Genomic DNA, 14,793 nt, shown 5'->3' on the forward strand with positions numbered 1-14,793 from the left:
CTGGATTTGACTGAGTAGCAAGCGGAGGAGATGTTTTTTGGGGTTTTGGGGTGTGGTTTCTACCTTCAGGAATTTACAGAGGAGTTTTTTTGTTTTGTTGACTTCGGACGACCTTCCCCAAGACAACCTGCTGTGAGTCACAGCTTGACTGGCCTGGGGGGTGTGGCCCAGGACTGCCTAAGAGATGGCAGTTTTTTAGAGGAATATTGACTTACAGAAGAGAAGTCCTGCTGGGAAGTCAAAGGGCTGAAGCAGGTGCATGTTCTTGCAGTTAATTTCCCAGGTCATTTAAGGGGGGATGACAAGTTATGTTCAGCAGGTGTCCCTTCTTCTGCCTCCCATTTGGCGTAGACCCCCTTCAGGGTCCATTGGGAATATTTATCTTCCTTGATCAGGTTTCATCTCCCCCCCCAAAGGCTTCCCTGATGATGACTTCATCTGTGTATCCTCACGGAGTTCATTACGTTGTTCTCAGTGTTACAGCCCCCTGTCGCCCTTTCTCTCACTGTTCATGTCACACTGAGTTGTAGCTGTTTGCGCTTCCATTTCTTCCTACAGACTGTCCACCTCTTTGCTGGAAGGGTCCTCAGCATAGTAACCAGAATGTCTTAGGTGCACAATATACTTTGCTTTAACTCAAGTGACAATTTCCATAGCCGCCTTCTCCCAGTGGATAGGCTCCCGGCCAACACACACAATTAAGTAATGTATTGATTCGTGTGTTTCAAAAAAGCAATTAAATGTGTGGAAAATTCTATTTTCAATGTATACGTTATGCTTATTTATACTACTTGAGATGTTTTTGAAAAGCTAGTATTACTAGTGATGACTTTAAAACTATGGTTTTAAATCAGTTGATGTCATATCTTCATTACAAATCTTTCAAGTGACAGCATGAGGTGCATGGGAACTTGATCAGTGTCATGAAAGGCACTTCCTCATTGGGTAAATATAGAGCATTTCCATTACCCCAAAAAAGTTCCCTCCTGCTCTCTCTTTTTTTTTAAGGTCTACATGCAACGTGGGGCTTGAACTCAAGACACCAAGATCAAGAACTGCATATGCTCTACCAACGAGCCAGCCAGGCGCCCCTCCCTCATACTCTTGTATTCAACCAACCTGCAGCTTTTGGCAGCTGATGATCTGCTTTTTATCACTATTTTACCTTTTCTAGAGTTTTATAAAAATGGCATTTTACATACAGTTATGTACCCTTTCGTGTCTGGCTTGTTTAATCTAGTGTCATACTTTTGAAATTCATTTCTGGTGTTGGGTATATCAGTCATCTACCCTTTAAACTGCTGGGTAGTATCACATTGTACGATTACACCACAATTTATTCATTCATTTACTCTTAGGTGGACAGTTGGTTTGTTTGTTTACAGTTTGTGGCTATCATGACTAAAGCTGCTGTGAACATTTGCATACAAGTGTTTCTGTGGACACGCATTTCATTCCTTTCTGGATAAATGTAGGAGTGAGATTGCTGGATCATATGGTAAGTATATGTTTAACTTTATAAGGAAACCACTTCCAGTTTTCCACAGTGGCTGTACCAATGGCCCCATGTCCTTCCTACCACTTGATATTCTAAGTCTTTAGAAGTTTTGCTATTCTACTGGTTTTATAGTGGTAACCTTACTTGGTATAAATTTGCAATTTGCATTTGATCCATAAACATAGTATACCCCTCCATTTATTTGGATCTTTTGAAATTTTTCTCAGCAGTGTTGTGTATTTTTCAAAATACTGGTCTTGTATGTATTTTGTTACCTTTATCCCTAAATATTTCTTTTGTTGATGCTGTTGTAGATTGTACTTTTTTTTAATTCAGTGTCCAATTCTTGGCAGCATTTAATATATGGAAATACAATTTATTTTTGTATATTGATCCTGTATCCTCTGACCTTAAGATTTTATACATTGATAATTATATCTTAGAATAAATAAAAAGTTTGCCTCTCTTTCCAATCTGTATCCCTTTATTTCTTTTTTCTTGCATTACTGTACTGGCTTGGATGTTTAGTACATTATTGAATAGAAATGATGACAGCAAACACCCTTGTCTTGCCAGTAGGATTGGTGATTCCTTTTCTTTCATTCCTAGTGTTTGTATTTTATGTCTTCTCTCTCTCTCTTTTTTTTTTTTTTTTCCTCTCAGTCTGACTGGAGCTTTATCAGTTTTATTGATCTTTACAAAGAACCAACTTTTGGTTTCATTGATTTTTCTCTATTATTTTGCTGCGTTTTGTGTCCTAGCTCATTAATTCCCGATTTGTAGTCCATTTCCTTTCTGCCCTGAATTATGTGATCTATTTTATGTATCTCCCAATTTACAGAAGAAGAACCCGAAGCATCTTAACCTAACCCAGATTACACAGCTAGGAAGAATGACAGAGAACGGACAGTTACAGCCAGCCTGGCTCCAGAGTCCCTGCTTCACTCATTTCAGGAAATCTTCATAGATGAGATGGAAATAGGGTTAGAGTTTGGAAAAAAGAGTACTCTTAATTGGGTAAGTGTTGGGGAAAGGGAGCAGTTAAAGGATAGGGAGGCAAAGGACATTTCAAGTACGAAAAATGGCTTTAGGGAAAATGTAAAAATGGAAGAATATAGAATGCATGTTGGGGGAATGGCTAATAGGCAAGTCAAGCAGGGTATGGGCTGTTTGGGATGGAGAAATGTAGTGGAGGAGGAAGTTTTTACCCTAAATGATAGATAGAGCACTTTGAAGGTCATGCTAAAATTTGGTCCATTTCATTCTACATGAGACAAGCCAGCAAAGCAGTGACATGGTCAAACTGGTTCTTTTGGATTACCTCTCGGGTCATTTGGTGGATGGATTGAACTGAGGAGAAACGAGAATGGGTCAAGCAAAATGTTCTTGTACAAGTGTAGGTCTGAAGTAATGACATGTCAGCTTTACTGTCTTTGGTGACAGAGGAGGGTGATGTTATTAACTGAGCTAGGGAACTCTGAAAGAGGAGTATGTTGGGGGGCGGAGATGTAAGAACTCTGCTTTACATGGATAACTGACCATTTTTAGCATCTTCTCCATCTGCAGTAAGCAGCCAGGTGAGCCATCTCAGGGAGATCTTGTAGGGTAGTTCCAGTGAAGGAGGGAAAGAGAGGCAGGGCTTAGGTAAAGAGAGACAGAATTCATAGACCAAAAGCAGGTTTGGAACGATTTCCTTGAGCAGAAAAGAGCATGGGGGTTTCGAGAGGTCTTATGAGTGGCTTGAATCAGCGTTTTGTTCCCACGAAACCCCCACTCAACCACCCTATCCAAACTTTCCCCCAAGTCCAAGCTTGGCCAAGAATCAGCTGATTCTTCAAGGAACGGTGACGGCCTGAGCCAGGAGCATTATGGGAGGTGGCCAGAGTGGACAGAAGATTAAAGGGTCCTTCCGAGATCTTTTAGACTCCTGGAAGCTCCTTATGACTCTAGAGGTTGGGAGAGTGCCTCAGTAGTGATTGAGATAAAATTTTCTGCCACCCTAGTGGGATGAAGACCCGGAGCAAATCACATTTTATTTAAGAAAATAAAAGATTGTGGGGTGTCTGTTTGGCTCAGTCAGTTGAGCATGCAACTCTTGATCTCAGATCTCACACAATTCTTGATCTCAGGGTCATTAGTTCAAGCCCCACGTTGGGTATAAAACTTAGTTAAAAAAAAATAAAAGGAAAAGAAAAGGTTATGACATTTCTTACTCCCCAGCATACGCATAACTGTTATGACTACTTAGTTTAAAAGCTTGATTTATGTATCTGTCTCTCAGTAAACCATAAACTCCTAAAAAATCATAACTTACTTATGAAAGTGGGCCCAGTGCCTAGCCAGAGCTTGGTTGACTCTCATTAATTTGTTGATTCAGTATCCTTTATGAGCAAAGTGAGAGACCCTGTACTATGGCTGAATATTCTTTTATTCAGCAAAGATTTGCTGAGTACTTACTGTGTGCTGAGCCAAGAGCTGAGAACACAGATGTGAACAAAACTGGCAGAGTCTCTACTCTCAAGCTTACGTCTTAGATGGGGGAGTTGATATACACAAACAAAAAAATGGAACAAGATAGCATCAGGTGGTGATATAAGCCTTGAAGATAATGGAAGAGAAAGATCTGATAGGGAGAAACTTGGGGAATGACTCTGGACATAGTCATGAGGGTAACTTTGACCTCATACCTGAATGGTAGGAGGGAGTGAGTCATGAGGTGATGGGGGGAAGGGAGGGATGGGAAGAAGGGGGAGTGAACTAGGAGATGATAGTGGATGGCAAGCAAGGGCCAGATCATGTAGAGCTTACAGAGGAAGGAAATTTGGGTTTATTCTAAGTGTAATTGGAGTGTTTGAACTGGTAGGTGTGTGGTACTATAATCATTTTCTCTTTGTAAAGATCCTCCGGCTAGTGTGTGAAAAATGAGTGGGCCAAGTAAGGAAGGAGGGAGACCAGATGAAGAGGGTATTGGATGGTCTAGGAGGAACATGATGGAGGCTTGGACCAGGTAGCAGTGGAGGAGGAAAGAGGGTATATCTGGATGGAGATCCAGTCGATTAGATGTAGAATGTGAGGAAATGGAGGAAATCTTGGGTGACTCCTAGGTGAGATGACCAACCATCTTGGCTTTCCTGAGACTGAGGAGTTTCCTGGAATAGGGTTTTCAGGGTTAAAACAAGGACAAGTCCCAGGCAAACCAGGACAGGTGGTCACACTACTCCTAGGTTTTTGGACCAAGCAATGGGGTGATTATTGATTGTGCCGTATACTGAAATAAAGAACAGTCCAGGAGAACAGATTTGGAACTATAAATCAAGAGTTCTATTTTGACCACATTAAGTTTGAGATACTTATTAAACATCCATGTGGAGGAGTAGACAACTGGATATACACATCGGAAGCCCAACGGAGAGGTCAGACTCAGACAAATCTGGGAGCCAGCAGCATGTAGATGGAATTTAACACAATGGGGGAGATCACCTAGGGACAGTGTGTAGGTAGAGTACAGAACCAGGTTGAGGGTGAAGTTTGGAGTCTCCAACATTTTAAGGTTAAGCAGAGATGAAGCAGTTATCCAAGAGATTAGGAAGGAATAGCCAGTGAAGTGGGAGGTAAACCAGGAGAATGTGGTGTCATGAAGGCCTAGAGGAAAAAAAAAGAGCTTCATGAAAGTGGGAGTGGCCAAACACTGCCGAGTAAAATGAAGACAAAAAAGTGGATTTAAAAGACAGTTCCTGAAAAGAGAGAGAGAGAGAGAGAGAGAGAGAGAGAGAAACCAAGAAACAGATTCTTAACTATAGAGAACAAACTGGTGGTTACCAGAAGGAGGGGGGAGGAGGTAGGTGAAATGGGTGATGGGGCTTAAGGAGGGCACTAGTCCTGAGGAGCACAGGGTGATTAACATAAAACCAGGGAAGGAAGGAAGGGAGGGAGGACGTCTGTGCTCCCGAGGAGTGGGGCGACAGGAACGTCCATTGCCATACAGGGAGGATCAGCACAGAACGCTGGGCAAGTGCAGGGGGCTCCTCTCTGGGCTACGCCTTGCAGGAGAGTGGAAGACAAGAGCAGATAGAGAAGGGTTCTGCGGAGGGAGGAGGCCCCCCGGGCACAAAGGCACAGGCAACAGTAGGGTTTTCGGGATGGCTGGGGCAGCGAGTGCAGAAACAGATGGTGGCGCCCAGGGCAGGGAGGAGGGAGGGCTGGAGCCCCAAATGCATTACCCAAGGTGAGAGCCCAAAAGTGTCTGTTGGGCTTCGCGGCCCAGAAGTTAAGTGCTTATCTTTGCCAGACTAGTTTTAGCCTTTTCTTTCTTTTCTTTTTTTTTTTTAAGATTTTATTTATTTGACAGAGAGAGACACAGCGAGAGAGAGGGAACAGAAGCAGGGGGAGTGGCAGAGGGAGAAGCAGGCTTCCCGCGGAGCAGGGAGCCCGATGTGGGGCTCGATCCCAGGACCCTGCGCGATCATGACCTGAGCCAAAGGCAGACACTTAATGACTCAGCCACCCAGGTGCCCCAGTTTTAGCCATTTTCAAGGAGTTGTGGAGACAGAAACCAGACTGTGAGTAACTGGGAGGCACGGAATTGGGCACTGGGAGAAGTGGAAGGAAGGAGAGTGGGGATATGGTAGCTGGGGGTGGGCATGGGGTTTACCGAGTGCACTTGCATATGTGTGTGCAAGCGTGTGTGTGTGCGTGTGTGTGTATACATGCTTGAGGGGAAAAAACAGAAGAGAGGGAAAACTAAAAATACAGGGGAGAGGAGATCATTGAGGGAGGAAGCTGAGGAGCTGGTGAGGGATGGGCGCTTGTAAGGTGCGAATACGAGGAAGGTGGAGCTTTGGACAGGAGGAGAGAGAGCCGGATGGGCGGAAACACAGGGGAGGTTGCCCCAGTGGGCCTAGGGAGACTGAACTAACGTGGTCAGGTCAAGGCTGTGTCTTTCTGACTGCCTTTGTTTTGCCCTGGAATGATGATGGGGTCCCTTACAGTAATGCTGGCAGCGAGACTGGCTGCGGACACAGCAAGAGGAAGGTGGAGAGTGAATGACAGGGGCAGCGACCTGTTTCCTTCCTCCAGTGGCGTGGGGTGATGTTTCCTGGGCCTGAGAGCAGCGAAGGTGGACAGGTGCATCCGGAGGGTCGTTCTGCAGCGTGGGTACGGTTGAGGACGAGTGGCGGGATGCTGTGACCGGCTGTGAGTTTGGGCTGAGTGGCACAGGAGGTGGACCAAGGCTTTCGTGGAGAGATGAGGAGGGAATTGGAGAAGCCAGAGGTACTGTAGGAAAGCAAGGAGCAGGTGGGAAGGGAAGAGAGGAAGGAGGGTGTTGGAAGGAGCCAATCTATGATCAGAAAGTGGGATATTTGAGTTAGTGTTTTCTAAATTAGACTAAATCTGAGTGGTCAGACCGTTTAAAGCATGGCCTTGGGTGTGAGGAACTTAATGGAGTGGAGGTGACTGCCCCTGGAGACAAGGATATTAAGGTGTAGTGGGTTAGGACATTGGGTAGTTAATTCACATGGGCACCAAAATCGCCCGACATGAGAGGGAGACGAGGCATGGAGAGGAAGAAGCTGAACCAAGAGCCAAGGTCTCTGACAAGTGTTGAGCCGTGACCAGCAGGTGGGTGGTGGCAGAGACGAGGGGAAGAAACTGGTTGGCTGAGGGCCGGAGCTGTTTTACTTGGAGATAGAAGCATAATGGTGCCTTATGCATTTATTGAACTAAAACTGAGCCAAAGTGCTGTGTTAGTTCCAGGAAATGCCCAAGTCAGCACCAGCTGCCATTTTCTAGAAGAACCTGAGGTCAGACATTAACGTCAGCACAAGAGCATTGCCTGAGCTATAGAGTCAAGATGGGACCCAGAGAAGAAATACCAGCAGGTAGACTATGGGCCCATCTTGCCGGCTCCACCTGGCCCCTGTCTCTTGCCTTGAGCAGAGGACTGACAGGCTCAGCCCTCCTCTCCCCCTCTGGGGAGCTGCCAGGGCCAGTGCTCTGCTCCACGACGCAGTCCTGGCAGGAGAAATCAGCCAGCCATCTTGGGCTGGCGTCCTTCCCAGGAGAAGCCAGAGCAGAGCCTTTCAGATGGAGCTGAAGGGGGCACATTTCAGGCACACTTCTCACCCGTGAGCAAGGGCTCATTAGCCAAACGATCATCTTCCCAGACCCGTTGTCAGACCAACTTAAAAATAACCTGAGCTGTCTCCCCACCCCTCCACACGGGAGTGCAAGTTGCTTCCTGCTCAGACAGAACCCACCCTAACCTCAGCCCTTCTAGAACACTAGCACCATCCGCACATTCCTTCCTGTGAGGGATGTGAACACACTCAAGGCTCACTTCCAGGACACCACTCCCTCTTGTCCTCCGACCTCACTAGCCTCATGTTCCTCAGTTGCCTTCGCAGATTCCTTCTCATTAACTCGACCTTTAAGAGTTGGAGTGCCTCAGTTCTCAGCCCTTGATCTCCGCCTCCTCCCTCCCTACACTCACTTCCTTTGTGACCTCAACCTGCCTTGTAGCTTTACTACCATCCAATCCCTGAAAAATACCAAATGTATATCTCTACTCCTGAGACAGACTTCCGTCTTAGATAGCCAGTCACCTCCTTGGCATCCCCACTTGGGTATCTCAGAGGCATCTCCAGCTTAACAGGCTTGGAACTGAACTTGTGTTTCCCCATTCTCCCCCCCTACCCCCACCCTCACCCCTGCTCCTCCTGCAGCCTACTCCCGGCTCAGTCAACAGCAACTCCTTCCTCCAGTCACTCGGGCCAAATACCTCCGAGTCATCCTGAACTCCTCCCTTACTCTCACAGCCCACTTCCAGCCTCATCTACCAGCAAATCCCTCAGCTCTACCGTCAACAGATACCGAGAATCTCACCGTTTCTCACTGGTTCTAACCCCCCAACGCCATGAACTAAGCTACCCCCATATCTTGCTTGGATTATTGCAGTAGCCTCCTACCTGGACTCTGCTTCAACCCTGTTCCAAACAGCAGCCAGAATGATCCTCTAAAAAATGTTAAACCGTGAAGATCACCCCTTCACTAGTTCTCCAGCTCATGTAGAATAACAGCAAAGTTCCTTATTGAACATCAATTCCTTGAATGATGTGGCCCCCTTCATCTCCTATTCCTCATTCACTCTGCTTCAGCTACACTGGCCTCCTTGTTTCTCAGATGTTCCAAGGATGTTTCTGCCTCAGGGCCTTTGCACTTATTTCCTCTGCCTGGAACACATTCTCCCAATAGCCACATGGTTGGTTCTCTCAGTTCTTCCAAGTCTTTGCTCGAATGTCATTCTTCTCAGCGAGACCTTTCTGTGCACCCTATACATGGAATAAATGGAATGTCAGGTGGCAGCATCTACTACATTCCTGTCTCTTTTACTCTCTCAGTTGTCCTCCATAGACTCATCATCGCCTGAGACTATCTATCTATTAAACATAAATTCTATGAGAGCAGGGACTTTGTTTTAAAATTCCTGAATCCTCTATACCTAGAACAATACCTGGCCCACAGAAGGTCCCAAATGTCTGTGGAATAACCAAAATTGAATTCAGTTGGCTATAGGGAAACCTCAGGATCCTGCAGTCTTCTGGGTACCAGCAGTAGTACAGCAGTTTTCATCATAAAAACCTCCCCTCCCAAGCCCTTCTAGAAGCACAAATTAAGCAACTAGTTTGTCTAGGCTTTTGCATATTTACACACACGTATCGAATCCCAGCTGAGATGGCCCTTGTCTTTTCCCTTGCTTCCTAGTCCCTGTAAGAAAGTCAACAGGGGCAGATGACCTAGCCTGCAGGTGAACATTAACTATGAGACACCAGCACGCAATAAAAATTACTATTGTTGTTATTCTTTATAGAGCAATCTGGTGTAATCTTGTAACTATGTAAGTCTCTTAGCCAGGTATGTTGACGTGGTAAAGTCAATCTTGAAATCTAGCTTTCTGCTGATCAGGTTTTCAGGACACCGGAGTTATGGTCCCAGTTCTGCTGCAGAATTGCCCCAACTCTGGGTTCTTCCTGAGTTTTCCAGTGTCCTTCGGGGGGAAGATGTAAGCTTCGGATGAGATGATCACTAAGATCTTTTCTTGATCTAAAATTGTGGTTTTCTTGGAAGAGAAGCATTCTTGTTCTTGCATCACTAAAAATGCAGCTGGTTATCTCATTGGCTTTCCCAAAGAAACATTGTTTACACCAAAGGAACAGAAGCACAAGACGCTGTGACCTTTGTGTTGGTCAGAGGCAGAAACCCAATTCAAACTGGCTGAAGCCACTAAGGGCACCTACAAGCTGAAATCCCGGGGGTGGAGCCTCCTCTGGTAAGCTGGGTCCCAGGGCTCTCTGCATGTCCGGCCCCACTTTCTCCGGTACTGGATTCCCTTTCAGCAGCCCCTTCTGCACAAGGATCCCAGGAGCACCAAAGTGACTACTGTCAGCTTCAAAGCCAAGAGAAAAAGAGCTTCTATCTAAGAACTCTGGGGTCTTCTTGAAAAATAAATCTCATTCATTTGGTCGGAGTCATGTGCCCCCTCCTGAACGGATCACTAGGGCCAGGGAAACAGAGGGTCAGATTAGCCACATCTGTGTCATAGCACCACCCCCCCATCCCCGATGGAGCTGGCGTAGGGGTGAGGCCAGCCCATCCAACCCACATGGGCAGAGAGTAGCAGAGGGGAGGATGTCAGAAGGAGACTCAGGGGGCTATTAACAGAACAAAGGGGATTAGATACCGGACAAGTAAAAAGAGTTGACATGTATTTCAGGTCTCATTAAGTGATGATTTTCTTACAGGTATGTATTAATTTCCCCTAGCCACTGTAACAAATCACCACAGTCGGGGCAGCTTAAAACAACCCAAATCTATTCTCTCAGAGTTCTGGAGGCCGGAAATCCAAAATCAAGGTCAACACCTGGGCCACACTCCCTCAGGAGACTCTAAGGGAAAATTCCTTCTTTGCCTCTTCCAGCTTCTAGTGGCTGTATCACCTCAATCTCTGTCTCTGTGGTCACATTGCCCCCCACCCTGTCTGTTTCAAAGCCCCCCTTGCCTCTTATTGAGGACACTTGTCACTGAATTTAAGGGCCCACCCGAGTAATTAGGATAATCTCCCCGTCTCAAGATCTTTAACTTAATTACATCTGCAAAGACCCTGTTTCCAAATAAGGTCACATTCATAGGTTCCAGGGATTTGACATGGACTGCTTTTGGGGGGCTGTTTCTCAACCCACCACCTGTACTAAGCCAGAAGCATAGTAATATGTAAGTGACTAAGGCCTCAAAATGGATGAGAGAATCAGAATCATTTCTAAATATTACTGATGTATTTTCCCCATGTGCTTTGTTGCCTTTTAAAGAAGTAAAATAAAATTTGCTGCAGGGGAAAACAAATAACTAAATTTTTTAACCGGACCACAAAGCATGCAAGGTTTTTATTTCAACATATCAACCCTCCTGCCCGCTTCAACAGGTAACTGTTGAAACAATGGCTGTTTTTATTTGCGCTTTCTACTCCTTTTCCGCATTATTTTTTAGCTCCTTTGATAAAATGTCTTTTCTTTTTTCTTTTTCCTTTTTTTAAATGTCTTTTCTTTTTTTAGATTTTATTTATTTGAGAGAGAGAGAGAGAGAGCGCGTGAGAGCAGGAGCAGGGGGAGGGGCAAAGGGAGAGGGAGAAACCAACTCTCCCGCTGAGCAGGGAGCCCGATGCAGGGCTCAATCCCAGGACCCGGAGATCATGACCTGAGCTGAAGTCAGATGCTTAACCGACTGAGCCACCCAGGTGCCCCTAAAATGTCTTTCTTAGCAGTATTAATACTGATCGTAACTGAAAACAAGATCTTGAATGTAAAAAGTCACTGATGAGAATACACCCCAATTGGAAAAGTATTTTCAAAACTGATTTCTCATTTCAAATGAGTAAAAAAAATTTCAAAATCTCAACCACCAGCCTTTTCTTGTCTAGGTAAAAGTTCCAAGGAACCCCAGGCTGGATTAGAGATAAATAATGCAAAAATCTTGTGAAGAAATCAACAGGAACCCCTACACCTCAAGGAAGGCAGTGGAAGAATACATGTTTTCAAATATATGTCATTTCATCCCTGTTTCCACCCACATTCGGCCCAAGCAGCTGCCCTTACTGGTTGCTCAGGTTGGACTGGGAGTGCACTGGCTGCTGGTATTTTCCCTGGGGGCATCTTGGCAGTAATTCTGGTGGTTCAGATCCTTCGATACCACAGGGGCTGGTAGGTGGCTCTGTGCTTTATCGGCAGGACAAGTCTTACAGGTGTTTCACAAGACAGGGGACTGGAGTTGGAGGGGAGTCTGATCCCTGATCCTCCCAGGCTCCCCAGCTCAGGAACTCAGGGGCCCAGATCCCCACCTATGCTTCTCAGGTGCAGCTCTGCTTTGCTGTCTAATTCAGCTTTCTCGGCTAGAAGCCCATAGGCTCTGAGAGGGGAGGAAATAGCTGGGTGTTACGGGTTTCTGCTACTCTTCTGCGTCTGTAGAATGGACTCAGCTTCCACCTGGCATCCAGGAATCGACTTGCATACGTCGGCAGAGTGAATTCCCAGAGTTGGAGGCAAGATGATGTAATGGTAAGAGTTCTGGCCTGGACATTGGTGGGCAGATCCTTCTCTGCCCCCACTTGCTCGGTGACCTTAATCAGCCTCTTCTCATCTTAGCCTCTCTGTTTCCCATATTTAACACAAGGATTGGACTAGATGTTCCCTGAGGCATCTTCTAGCTTCATTATCTAGCAGCTGTATACACATTATGTCCTCCAGTTTGAGCACTGGGATACCTGGGAAGGCTCACTGTGTTTCTTTTTCCAGAAAACACTCCCTACACACACCTCGGTGTGGCTGATGGCTACAATTCAGCAGACCCCTAAATAAGGCCCAGAAGTACAGGATTGTGGGTGGCTCTGTTGGTTTAGTGACTGACTCTTGGTTTTGACTCAGGTCGGGATCTCAGGGTCGTGAGCCTGTGAGCAGCCCCGCACTCAGGGGGGAGCGTGCTTGGGATTCTAGCCCCCTCCCATCTCCCTCCTCCTCTCTTTCTCTAAATAAATAAATAAATAAAATCTTTAAAAAAAAATAGTTGTTCCCAGCTATGACAGCATCAGTCATTCACCAAACATGAATTAGGTGCCCCAGGTCAGTGCTAGGGCTATAAAGATGCATAAGATGAGCTCCTGCCTTGAGGAGCACACAGCCCAAGGAAGGAGACAGATGAGTAAGGATTGCATTACAGTGTGATAAGTTCCACTATAGGATTATTAATAAGGCATCATGACACCTAGAGGATGGATATACACAAATCTGTCTGGGGTGGAGTCAAGCAAGCATGGCTTCCCGGAGGAGGTGATACATGGGCAGACACAATTTCCTAGGGGGAACAGGGATCAAATCCCTTAGAATGCTCACAGTAAGTACGCTCACTCAACACATACTAGCCAGCTCCATGCAACACGCTGCTTCCTCTAAAGGTGGGTGTCTCTCATTTGTCTAATGATTCCCTTGGGTCTAACACATGGATCTGAGCGGTGTGCACCTAATGGGAGCCCCAGGAGCAGGTCCCGGGTAAGCCGGGAAGGCTCACCGAACCCCAGCTTTGATGCAGATGGGAGACAGAACTATGGGCTCCAGGAATACCATTTTCGATATGCCAGTTTTGAATGCTTACAACCTGCATTCTGTGCACAGAACACTTTCCCTCCCCCCCCCCCCCACTTCCCTTTTCCTTTTCTGGTGCAAGTTAGGGGAAAGGGACATAAAAGCTGTTGGTTACTGAGTATGTTCTAAGGTCTCACTCTGATTCTCCTTAGTCATGGCAGGCTTCTTGGAGGAAGTGCTCAGAAACAAAAGTAAGAGCTAGCTTGACTAATGAGACTGACAGCCAGGGCCCCTTGCTACCCACACCCGTGCGTGCCACCCTTCCTGGCATCTGACCTTTGTTCCTCTACTAACCTCCCGCCAATAGAACCAGGTTGGACCACTCGCCCTTTTCCGTTCGGCGGCTGGACACGTCCCCTCGGTCCGTGATTCAAAGCTCTTTCGGCCAAACTGGTTCTCCGCGCCGGGCGCCTGGGGTTGGGGACCGGCCGGGGCGGCCGCGGATCCTCCTCCTGGCTGTGAATTACCTTCGGCGGCGGCGGCGGCGGCGCGGCCCCGCCTCCCCTCGGCCGGCCGGCGGTTCAAGTGCAGGTTCGCAGCTGGGAGCGAGAGGCGACACCCCTCGCTCGCGCACAGCAACCTGCTCCGCGGGCGGCTGCGGGCGGGACGGACAGCGCTCGGCGCGGCGGCCAGCAGTCGGCGAGGGAGCGTCGGAACCCCCCGGCTCGGCGATTGCCCGGCGTTAAGTTGAGGAGGCGTTCGAAGCGGGCTCCGGGCGGGGAGGCGGCGGCTGGAGCGGGAGCCCGGGCCGGCCCGGCCCGGCCGGGGTTAAGTCTCCCCTGCTTCCCGCCGCCCGGCTGGCGGCCCGCCGCCTTCAGTGAGAGGCGGGCGCCCGGCAGGGACCCCTCCCCTGCCCCCTCCCCCCCACCCCCCGCCGCCTGCGGGAGGGCGGACAGTGGGGGCCACTGGGCAGGAAGCCCCCCCCCCCCGGAGGGCCCGGAGCGAGAGGGGCTTCTGGACGCCGAGATGGCCGATGAGATTGACTGGCTGGACTTGCCCGGCCGGTGGACCTACGGAGTGGACCGCGGGGGGAGAGTCTTCTTCATCAAGTACGTTGGTCTCTCTTGTTTTGCCATTTTATTTTTTCTTTCGAGTTGTCCAGCTTGGAAGGTGGCAGGGCTGTGGGCAGGCTGAGCCGTAGGGGGAAGCGGGCTGGAACAGCGCGCGTGACTAATAAGTTTATCACCATGCCGGTTTGAATGTGTCTCCCGCCTTTTCCTCAATGGGTCAAAGTCCAGCCTAGGCTGGGCCTGCCCTCCTCTGGAAAGGCCGGGTGCGGCAGGGCAGGTGCGGGCCTTTCCGGGGCGGGGGGGGGGGGCTCCCCCGCAGTCCCAGGGGGCCAGTGGCCGCCCAGAGGAGGAAGGCCAGACCCAGTGCCCAGCGGGCCCATCATTCCTTTCAGCTCCGGCCACAGAAAGGGCTCGGGGGGACGTTCTTTCTCTTGCTCCCACCCCAGATTTTCCAGCAAGAACACTTGGCTAAGTGACATCACACCAGGAGACCCTGCCCTCACCCCAGGACTCAGTGTTCCCAGGCCCGCAGCCCCTCTCTGTCCTGCTTCTTGATGGGGCCTTGGTCAAGGGGAGGGAGAAGACACCCACAGTGCATTCG

General features: G+C 48.1%; 1 protein-coding gene and 1 long non-coding RNA gene across 5 annotated transcripts in view; one reads left to right on the forward strand and one right to left on the reverse strand.

Moving 5' to 3' along the window:
* Positions 1 to 4,839: 4,839 nt before the first annotated feature.
* LOC113932704 lies at positions 4,840 to 13,613 on the reverse strand. 2 transcript variants are annotated; one of them, XR_003523109.1, is made up of 3 exons: positions 13,477 to 13,613; positions 8,464 to 8,826; positions 4,840 to 5,140 (listed from the first exon to the last, which is right to left on the reverse strand). It is a non-coding gene; the product is annotated as an uncharacterized LOC113932704 (long non-coding RNA). The 2 variants fall into 2 exon arrangements; XR_003523110.1 differs by lacking the exon at positions 4,840 to 5,140 and adding an exon at positions 6,563 to 6,772.
* Positions 13,614 to 14,050: 437 nt separating this feature from the next.
* Positions 14,051 to 14,793, forward strand: part of PLEKHA6 (pleckstrin homology domain containing A6) — a 137,485-nt gene continuing 136,742 nt past the window's right edge. For all 3 annotated transcript variants that reach the window (XM_035722344.1, XM_027612001.2, XM_027612002.2), the window contains exon 1: positions 14,051 to 14,231. In XM_035722344.1, the coding sequence (XP_035578237.1) occupies positions 14,149 to 14,231 (83 nt within the window). In that variant the 5' untranslated portion in view covers positions 14,051 to 14,148. The remainder of the gene's footprint in view (positions 14,232 to 14,793) is intronic.

Source organism: Zalophus californianus, chromosome 10, assembly GCF_009762305.2.
Source record: "Zalophus californianus isolate mZalCal1 chromosome 10, mZalCal1.pri.v2, whole genome shotgun sequence".
Lineage (NCBI taxonomy): Eukaryota > Metazoa > Chordata > Mammalia > Carnivora > Otariidae > Zalophus > Zalophus californianus.